This window comes from Thamnophis sirtalis, unplaced genomic scaffold (genome assembly GCF_051295495.1).
Source record: "Thamnophis sirtalis isolate CommonGarterSnake01/CBP01778 unplaced genomic scaffold, rThaSir2_p1.2 scaffold_4, whole genome shotgun sequence".
Lineage (NCBI taxonomy): Eukaryota > Metazoa > Chordata > Lepidosauria > Squamata > Natricidae > Thamnophis > Thamnophis sirtalis.
Genome location: NW_028261384.1, coordinates 131,489,118 through 131,499,464, shown reverse-complemented (window position 1 = coordinate 131,499,464; position 10,347 = coordinate 131,489,118). Strand labels below are relative to the sequence as shown.

Genomic DNA, 10,347 nt, shown 5'->3' with positions numbered 1-10,347 from the left:
TCTGATTGATTGTCAGACTCCCATGGGGCCATGCAGGGGCAACTCTCTAGGCTGTGTTTTGAATCCAGGTTTGGTTGAGTTCTCAGATGCCATGTGGTCAGCTGGGGCCAATATTATCATGCTTTAATCCCATCTCCCTGCAGCTGAAGTGGAGAAGCCTTTATTATGTAAAGTGGACTAGCTTGGCCTTCTTAATGGCCCATTGACAAAGTGGGGATGGGCAGGAAGCTACAGGCAGCTATTCTGTCTTTTAAAACATGTTTCTTTCTTTTCATATCCAGAGAAATATTCTGCCTTTTCAATATTTCCTAGGATATTTCATTTTTCTGGGAGAGGGCTGGGTGATAACTTCCTACAGTACTTTAAAGAACAATAAAACAGAAGTGGTTTTGTGTATCTAGGGTGTCAAACTCAAGGCCTGTGAACTGGATCCGGCCTCTGGGTATTTAGATGTGCCCTGGAGGGGGCGATGGGGGTGTGTGGCCTGGAAACAGGAAAGGATCAGCCCACTGTGCCTCTTCTAGCAAAAATGGAGCATGGGGGGGACGTGCAGGTCCTCCTATGCCCCATTTTTGCCCAGGATAGCCTCCCGCAGCCCTCTTCCAGTGAAAACGGAGCTCAGGGGCCTGCTCCCCACCCCTGAGCGCCATTTTGCTGGCAGAGGGTTATCAAAACAAACTAAAAAGAAAAAAGAAAGTAGAAATGTTTCCCTTTTTGCATTTGAGCACGCAAGAAGGGGCAGGAAAGGAGAAAGGGAAAGAGGAAAGACAAAAAGAAAGTAAGACAGGAAAAGAGCAAGGAAGGAAAAATAAGGGAAGGGAGAAGAAAGGAGGATGAAGAGGAAGGGGAAAAGAAAAAAAGGAAAGAAATTATGATGAGAGTGAGGGAGGTTCTCAGGGAAGTCCTGCCTTAGCACTTGGCCACCACATGTGCCCTCACATGAGTCCTATGTCAAGCCCACCATGACGCCCCCCCTCACGGCCTCACTTACTCCCCCCAGCCCTCTGAGGTTAAACATAACCCTGATATGGGCCAAAATGAAATCAAGTTTGATACCCCTGATATAGGACAATCATTTATTATTTAATTCTAGAGTTGAATGAACTGGATTTTCATTGAGTGTTCTTATTTGCTCTAGTCTCTAGTCTTTGTAATAAATTTATTATACTCTAATAGACTCTAGACTCTAGAAAGTGCAGAGAAGAACAGCTAAGATGATGAGGGGACTGGAGGCTAAAACATGAAGAACGGTTGCAGGAACTGGGTATGTCTAGTTTAATGAAAAGAAAGACTAGGGGAGACATGATAGCAGTGTTCCAATATCTCAGAGGCTGCCACAAAGAAGAGGGAGTCAAACTTTTCTCCAAGGCACCTGAGTGTAGAGCAAGAAGCAATGGGTGGAAACTAATCAAGGAGAGAAGCAACTTAGAATTAAAGAGAAATTTCCTGACAGTGAGAACAATTAATCAGTGGAACAGAAGTTGCCTCCAGAAGTTGTGATTGCCCCAACACTGGAAGTCTTTAAGAAGATGCTGGATAGCCATTTGTCTGAAACAGAACAAGGTTTCCTGCCTAGGCAGGGGGTTGGGCTAGAAGACCTCCAAGGTCCTTTCCAAATCTGCTATTGAATTGTATTGTATTGATTTGATTTGATTTGATTTGATGGTTGTAAGCCGAGAACAACTCCTATTTGATGGGGCAGGCTGATCTGAGAAAGAGTGATGGATACTACTCAAATCTTCCCCTACTGATCCTTTCCCTTTTTAAACTTACATGCTGCTAATTACATATTTGGAAACATTATTTTATTGTCCTTTATATAAAGCAGTGATGGCAAACCTTTTTGGTGCCAAGTGCCAAAGCGCACGTATGCTCCCGAAAATGCAATGAGAGCATCACCCACACACGTTCCCCCCCCACGCATGCTCATGTGTCCCCTGTGTATGCGCCCCCCCGCCCATTGATTTCCAGGTTGGTGCAGGAGACCTTTCGGGCCCAAAATGGGGTGCAGGCACGTGCAAACATGCGAATCCCCAAAATGCAATGTGAGTGCCCCCCGCGCATACACTCCCCCATGCTTGCGCATAGGCGTCACCCGAATGCAATCCCCCAAAGCATGCGTGGCAGAGATCCGGAGACTATCTGGCTGGCAGGAGGCGCGCGGACATGCGCGATGAAGCTAGGCTAGGGCGACGACTGGCGCGCCCGCAAAGAAGGTTCGCCATAATTTCTCCATCACAGCTATAAAGGAAGGCTGGCTTTGTCACTCTTTTTCTTGACAATAAATATTAAGAAACAAACAAATAAAATAACTTTGGAACACACCTTATAGGCAGGTATGACTCAGCCTTCCATCCTTGTGGAGGGGGGGGGCAATAGGCTGGCTGTAAACCGCTTAGAGAAGGCTGTAAAAGCACTATGAAGTGGTATATAAGTCTTAAGTGCTATTGCTCTTACAAAATATTTGAAGAAGCAAACTGCTGGGTTTGCCCGTTTTTATATCTCATGCTTTAAAATAGGTAGCCTACTAGTGGGAATTAGGCTCACTGTTCTCATTAGGTTGTGAGAATTCCCGTTTCGGCAACTTTTGTTTTTCTTTGGAAGGCCCAAAAAGAGAGAAGCTTCTGCCGAAACCCGGGATCGAACCAGGGACCTTTAGATCTTCAGTCTAACGCTCTCCCAACTGAGCTATTTCGGCGCCTGTGGTTACGCTCTTCGCTCTTTTTCCCAGATAGAACAGCTACATTTCTAACATATTATTTATTCCCTTCTAAACCAGTGCTGCAAAAGTTAAGATCCCCCGATTTTTGTAACCAGGTTGTAGCACTGTCTTTTCCCCTTGGTAATGTTGCGTTAGGGTGGAGTCCCTTAGCAAAAAAGCAGCAACCCCAAAACACAAGAGTATCTCAGTTTGTTAGTGTTGGTCTCAAAGATCTTAGCAATTTTTGCGGAATACAATTTAAATGCACAGGTTGCAAATTCAGTCCGGCGGCCGATTTGCAATCCCGGCCGTGCAAAACAGCCAATAATAAGGACCTACCGAAATTTTAAAAAAAATATTTCTCAAATTCCGCAGCCTTAAGACGCCTGGAAGGTTTTTGCACAACAGTGGAGTTCCCTACAGATGAAAGTGTAACTTAAAAAAAAGAGAATGGGCAGAGATGGATAGATTAACACTCAAAATTGAGAAGGAAGAAATGGAATATTTTTCAACAGGGGATTCGTTTTACCAATGGTTAGCTATTAGAAACAGAAGTTAGAAATTTAAAAATTTAACAATGATTAATTACACAATGATGGTTTATTAGTATGGATAAGTGGCGATGATGATGATGATGGGACTCAGTTGCTCAGTGGCTAAGACCTGGTTGGCAGTTCCCCGGTTTGAATCCCTAGTGCCACGTAACGGAGTGAGCTCCCGTTACTTGTCCCAGCTTCTGCCAACCTACCAGTTCGAAAACATGTAAAAATGCAAGTAGAAAAAATAGGGATCACTTTGGTGGGAAGGTAACAGCATTCCGTGCGCCTTCAGCATTTAATCATGCTGGCCACATGACCATGGAGACCTCTTCGGACAGTGCTGGCTTTTAGGCTTTGAAACGGAGATGAGCAATGCCCTCTAGAGTCGGGAACAACTAGCACATTTGTGCGAGGGAACCTTTACCTTTACCTTATTATTGTTATTGTTATATATTTTATTTATTAAACATGAAACTCAGTCAACTGAACATTCAAAAATGCATCCCATTATTATTATTTTGAATTGTTACTATTATTACCTTTCAAAATTAATTGTACCCACAATACACTGTTTTTATGTTTACTAAAGAAAAATGTGTGTGTGTATGTGTGTATATGTATGCATATGTTAAACACTTTATTAAATTTGAAGGGGGCGGGAGAAGGGAGACAATAGGGAATTATCATTATCAACTCTTTTCCAGAAAATGTTGAAGGCTCATTCACCAACGTCTATTTAAGTAACTAAAATTTAGTTTGAAGTTGCTGCCCATGGTGAGAACTGTTTATGCATTAGATATCTCATTTATTTGATTTTCCCTCTGTGTGTGTGTGTGTGTGTGTGTGTGTGTGTGTGTGTGTGTGTTTTAAACTGGTGTTCACAAGCACAAATATTCTGGACAGTTCCTATCACATATTGTCTTTGTAGAATGCACAATGCACAAGTTTTTTATTTTTATTTTTCAACATATAAACATTTCATCTTTCCTTAATCAGTGTGTCATCTGGGTACTAATATCTCTGTGCAACAGTTTTCAGCATTTACAACATCATTCACATTAAGATTAATCCTCTAATCTTAGAATTGCAATATATTAAGTAATTGAACATTATTAACCTATTCATTTTCTTAACATATCTTCGAATGAAAATACAATACCAACATTAATCATAATTATCTTCCTCATCATAATACTAACAATGATCATCTTGTTTGTGCCTCTATCTTAACATATTTTCTACTCTTTTTTTAAGACTTCTTCCTTCAGGTAGCTCAGTGGCTAAGACACTGAGCTTGTTGATCAGAAAGGTTGGCAGTTCGAATCCCTAGTACAGGTCTCCTGCCTGAGCAGGGGGTTGGACTAGATGACCTCCAAGATACCTTCCAACTCTGTTCTGGTAATACATTTCCAGTTTTCTCATTTCATTTTCTCGGTTTCCTATTCAAACTGAATTTGGTTGTTTTTTTGTTTTTTTAATTGCCTTGGGCTCTGGGACTTCATGGAATCCCAAAGGCAACCAAACTTTATTGGGTTTTTCTTCAGAAATGTTTTCACTTCGCATCCAATCCAAGCAGCTTTCTTTGGTTGAACGTCTTCAGGAGAACCGAAGAAGCTTCTTGGGAGGAGAAACAAAGATTTTCAAAGGGAAAACCCCCCCAACAATGACCAAGAAAGTCCAGTTGCCTTCTAGAAAGAAAGAAAAAAACACCTTTGAGACAACCATGACCTGGATGATTGAAAATCTCCATAAAGACTAGGATGGAATATATCCAGTTTAGATCTATTCAACCTGGATGGCTCAAATGTCTGTTTTTTTCATTGTAATTATATCCCCAATAAGATGCTTTTTATTGGTATCATGTGACCTTAAGCTTCTTGAACAAGAAGCGAAACATTTTCAAAGAAAAAAAAAGAAAACCCCCAAGGAAGTCCCGGTGCCTTTTGGAAAAAGCATCTTTGAGACAACCAAGAACCGGACTGGGTATTGGCCAGTAGGATTCATTGGGCTAGGGATTTTTTGCCTTTCACTGTGAGTTGCATTGTGTTGGGGGGGGGGGGCGCATGAAGGGAGGCTCAGCCAACCTCCTGGTATACATGTACTCCGACAATAAAGGTTTGAATTGAATTGAGGACGATTGAGAAACCCAATATATTTGATGGAATAGTTTAGATCAGGGGTTGCCACAGAGGGAATTATATTCTCCAAATCAGCTGAGGGCAGGACAAGAAGGGGTGGAAGAGGGAGTCAAACTATTCTCCAAAGCTCCTGAGGGTAGAACAAGAAGCAATGGGTGGAAACTAATCAAGGAGAGAAGCAACTTAGAACTGAGGAGAAATTTCCTGACAGTGAGAACAATGAATCAGTGGAACAGCTTGCTTCCAGAAGTTGTGAATGCCCCAACACTGAGCGTTTTTAAGAAGCTGGATAACCATTTGTCTGAAGTGGTGTAGGGTTTCCTGCCTAGGCAGGGGGTTGGACTAAAAGACCTCCAAGGTCCCTTCCAACTCTTGTTATTCTATTCTATATATAAGGTAGCCAAAAGTGTTATCCTACAGATTTAAGAGTTTCCTAGGGATGTTTTGGTTGCTCTACAAGGCAATAGAATCTTAACGATTTTGCAAACTGGCATTTTAAAACGTTTTTCAAGTGAAGTAGGGTTTCCTGCCTGAGCAAGGGGTTGGACTAGAAGATCTCCAAGGTCCCTTCCAACTCGTTATCCTACCCTATTCTGTTCAACTGGATGGCTCAAGTGTCTATTTTTCATTGCAATTATGTATAAAAAACATCTTTCTTAGGATATATCATGCAACCTTAATGCTTTTGTGTTAGAAATTAAAGAAAAAAAAGAATTTCAGGATCGCGTTTCACTTAGCAAGTTGACACAAGCTCTTTCTATGAAAAGGTGGGTGGCTCTTAAAAGAGCCTTTGTGTGTGAGGGGTTCTTGGCGGCTAAGTGCGAGCCTGTAGGTAGGAGGGCGAGCTCTTTACTTCCCTTTGGCCTTGTGGCTCTCGGTCTTCTTGGGCAGCAGGACGGCCTGGATGTTGGGCAAGACGCCTCCCTGGGCGATGGTGACTTTGCCCAGGAGTTTGTTGAGCTCCTCGTCATTGCGGATGGCCAGCTGCAAATGGCGCGGGATGATACGCGTCTTCTTGTTGTCTCGGGCTGCGTTGCCCGCCAGCTCCAGGATTTCAGCAGTCAGGTACTCGAGTACGGCGGCCAGGTAGACGGGCGCCCCGGCTCCGACTCTTTCTGCATAGTTGCCCTTGCGAAGCAGACGATGCACACGGCCCACGGGAAACTGCAGCCCGGCGCGGGAAGAGCGAGTCTTGGCCTTAGCCCTGGCTTTGCCTCCTTGCTTGCCACGTCCAGACATAATGCTTCCTTCTTTTCTCCTTTGCAAGAATAGTTTCTTCTAACCTGAGTAGGCTAAGAGAATGGCTGAAGAAAGGCTCCCGCTCCCTTTTTATTTTCTCCCGGAGATTCAAATCCGCGCTTTCTATTGGCCGGCGGGAGCATCGAAGCGACGCAGCCAATGACCGTGCGGCGCCTTCTCCGCGTCCAATGAAAAAGCGGGGGCGTGTCAGTAGACAATGTTCTGTTCGGCCTCCGAAAGCGGCCAATCAGCGGGTGTCAAAGTTTGCCTCGTTCTCACGGGTACGATAAATAGAAGAGTGACAGAGTTGTCACCCGAGATCGCTTTCTGGGTTTTCTCTCTATCTTTTTTCCTCCCGTTTGGAGTTCTGTTTTGAGAAAGATGCCCGAGCCGGCTAAATCCGCCCCGGTGCCCAAGAAGGGCTCCAAGAAAGCCATCACCAAGACGCAGAAGAAAGGGGACAAGAAGCGCAAGAAGAGCCGCAAGGAGAGCTACTCCATCTACGTCTACAAGGTCCTCAAGCAGGTCCACCCCGACACCGGCATCTCCTCCAAGGCCATGAGCATCATGAACTCCTTCGTCAACGACATCTTTGAGCGCATCGCCGCCGAGGCTTCCCGCCTGGCTCACTACAACAAGCGCTCCACCATCACCTCCCGCGAGATCCAGACGGCCGTCCGCCTCCTCCTGCCCGGAGAGCTCGCCAAACACGCCGTCTCCGAGGGCACCAAGGCCGTCACCAAATACACCAGCTCCAAGTAAAACGAGCTTTGAGATGAAAAAAAAGTCTCTTTCAACAGACCCAAAGGCTCTTTTAAGAGCCACCCACTTTCTCAAGGGAAGAGCTGTTCTCTTTGCTTTTTTTGCTTTAGGTGAAAAATAAGTTTGCCATCTACATACCTATATGCCGGTTTATACCTAAATCGTGACTTATTAAAAGGGGAGATGGAAGGGATCTTCGACCTATTTCATTCACCCTGATTAATTTGTAAAAGGAGGAGCATGTAAGCAACTCTTGATTCAGTGTTTTGGCAGGCAAAAGGAATAAGCGGTGGGGGGGGGAGAAGGAATACGGATAGGTAGACCAATTTAGAGCAAAGTAGATCTATTTTGTTGGTGGTTTTTTTCCCTAGAGTGGGATTACCCACATCGCATCCCAGAAAAACTTCTCCCTCGAATCCCCCTTTTACGTGTAAAGTTATGCAATGGTTTACTTTGTAATATGTTGTGATTTCAGAAGAACGATTAGAAATTCTCTGAGATATACAGATTTGGGGCTCTCTGTCCAATGTTTTGATTTTTTTTTTCCTGGTGTAAATTTGCCGCCCTAAAAGCTGTACTGATTTAATACTTTAATACGGGAACCAGATTCCGGGAATCGTTTTAGTAGAAAAGATATTCAAGTCCCATTCATAGCTAGCTGGGAAGAAATGGGTGTGTATTTATTTGATCAGTTATCAGTTAATGAATCCCAAATCGATTTTGAGTTGCGATGTGTGGGCTTTTTTTTTTTCAGCTGATCGTGTCTTCGAAATAATACGAAAAGCGCATTTAATTGAGACTCTCAAATAAATGAATTTTCCGAAAGGAAAAAAAAAACACCCGCCAGCGCTCTCGACGAAAGCTTTACTTTGAGCCAACAGAAAATGTACTGATGACGTAGCTTTTTCTGATTGGACAAAATCGAATTAACCGGCCATTGAGTCAAGGCGGGAAATTTCCAATTGATAGTTTTCCTTCTGGTCGGATTCCTCTGTATATAAGTCGTCCTCGGGCCCTACGACACTCATTATTTTCGATTCCGGCGATCATTAGTATGAGTTTAGCGGTCTCGCGCTCTCTGTCTCTCCCTCTCATTTTCCTTTTTCTGTATCTCCTCTCTCTCTCTTTCTCTCTGGTGTATCTCTCCCTCTTCTCCTTTATCTGTCTCCCTCTCATCTCTTTATGTCTCTCTCACACATCTCTTTATCTTTCTCTCATCCCTCCCTCTCCTATTTGTCTCTGTCTCTCCCTCCCTTCTCTCTCTCTATCCCTTCCTCTCATCTTTCTCTGTCTCTCACATCTTTCTCTCACACACACATCTCTTCTTGCTCTCATCTCTTTCACATCTCTTTCTCTGCCCCTTTCTATCTCTGGCTCTCATTCTGATTCTCCGATGCTCTATGGGTATCGCGGGCGCTTCGACCTTTTTCCCCCCAATGGACGCAGCTTGGGTCGCTCGGCGCGATGCGTTGTAATGGGCAAGTATAGGGGCGGTTAGCTCCCGCTCTGAAATATGGAGCGAACCTCCCCCCACCCTTACCCTCAGCCCAAGTGAGGAGTGAGTGCGAGGGGCGGGGACAGCCACTGGGGGGGTTCAGCACAGAGACGAAAGCTGCGCTGGTTTGCAGACACCCGTTGTTTCGGCCCGCCACCCCTTGCCGTAACAGCAACATTACCTCTTTTCGGCCGGCAAGGGCTCCGCTACTCCTTGCACATTTTACTAGTTGTATAAGAAAGCAAAAAGGAAACATGTTACCTTTACCCATAATATTACCTATAATGACGCTGTTAAACTCTGCCTCCAGTAGAAGAGTCAGCAAGGGTGACTTACCTGCCAAGGAAAGCAGCCAATGGCAGGCCTTACACCAAGGGAGAGGTAGATGGGGGGTGGATAATATTACCATATAAAAAGTTGCAAAAAAATCCATGTTTTCTGCGTTTAGTATGCAGTGGCTGTCCTTGTGTGCTGCTTTCATGTACAAGAAAGCACATTTTTTTCCGCTGTAGAAAGCATCTTTTTTCAAGGAACTCCCCCCACATCCCCCGTGCACTGTGGACCACCAAAATTTTCCCGCAGACCACTGCCGGTTTGGTGACTGCTGATTTAAACAATCGTATGCATTGATTCATTGTTACCTACGTTATAATACCATTATGATGATACTGTTAAAACCGGCCTCTAATGGAAGCATAAGTTATACAGTATCTACCTATGTTACCTATGATTACACTGTTACAATTGGCCTCTAGTAGAAGATCCAGCAAAGGCATTTTTTAAGAATATAACCTACCAAGGAAAGCAGCCAATGGCAAGCCTTATACCCATGGACAGCGTAGCTGGACAAAATAATACTTTGAAATGAAAAAAAAAAATGCAAAAAAAAAGTTCTCTGCTTTCAGTATGCAGTGTTTGTGTGGTGATTTCATGTACAGAAAAAAAGCCAATCGCCAACTTGCAGTAGAAAGGCATATATTTTCAAGGAGCAGAGTGGCACAGCGGAAGCGTGCTGGGCCCATAACCCAGAGGTCGATGGATCGAAACCATCCTCTGCTAAAATTACGGTCCTTCCCCTTTTTTTCCCCTTGCCAGAGATAGCTCTTATTTAATTTACAATTCCCATCCAATGTTTAATGCCCCGATTTTTCTATTGGGCTCAGCTTTGGGAGAAAGGCCAAGAGAATGGCAGGTTTGTGAGCCATTCTGATCACAGGATGATTGATGGGTGCCGCCTGCTGTTGCTCTTTAGGAAATAAATCCATTTCATGGGGGCAAAATACGTGACTGGAAGCTTAATGTATGAATACACTTATAAGAATCTCTGCAGATTGACAGCTCTTTCCTGCTTCTGAGCACACTGAATCGATGGAAATTAATCTGAAATGAAAATAGAATTGCCATCTCAAATCATTTCTCATTGGTCGTTGATTAGGAATTTCCTCTGGGGGGGGAAACTAGGATTGTTGCATG

The 10,347-nt window shown here is 44.0% G+C and overlaps 2 protein-coding genes and 2 non-coding genes across 4 annotated transcripts; 2 read left to right on the top strand and 2 right to left on the bottom strand.

Annotated features, from left to right (window-relative positions):
* Positions 1-2,625: 2,625 nt before the first annotated feature.
* On the bottom strand, positions 2,626-2,698 carry TRNAF-GAA (transfer RNA phenylalanine (anticodon GAA)). Its single transcript has one exon. It is a non-coding gene; the product is annotated as a tRNA-Phe (tRNA).
* A 3,529-nt stretch (positions 2,699-6,227) lies between these two features.
* LOC148046652 (histone H2A type 2-C-like) lies at positions 6,228-6,617 on the bottom strand. The gene has a single exon (XM_087712080.1). The coding sequence runs from the start codon at positions 6,615-6,617 to the stop codon at positions 6,228-6,230; it is 390 nt and encodes a 129-aa protein (XP_087568206.1).
* Positions 6,618-6,955: 338 nt separating this feature from the next.
* LOC148046651 (histone H2B 7-like) lies at positions 6,956-7,379 on the top strand. Its single transcript, XM_087712079.1, has one exon. It carries the CDS (start codon positions 6,999-7,001, stop codon positions 7,377-7,379), a length of 381 nt encoding a protein of 126 aa, XP_087568205.1. The 5' UTR covers positions 6,956-6,998.
* A 2,482-nt stretch (positions 7,380-9,861) lies between these two features.
* Positions 9,862-9,933, top strand: TRNAM-CAU (transfer RNA methionine (anticodon CAU)). Its single transcript has one exon. It is a non-coding gene; the product is annotated as a tRNA-Met (tRNA).
* The last annotated feature ends 414 nt before the right edge of the window (positions 9,934-10,347 follow it).

Excerpts from the sequence above, each read along its gene's own strand:
- LOC148046652 (XM_087712080.1), bottom strand. The coding sequence starts at position 6,617 with ATGTCTGGACGTGGCAAGCAAGGAGGCAAAGCCAGGGCTAAGGCCAAG.
- LOC148046651 (XM_087712079.1), top strand. The coding sequence starts at position 6,999 with ATGCCCGAGCCGGCTAAATCCGCCCCGGTGCCCAAGAAGGGCTCCAAG.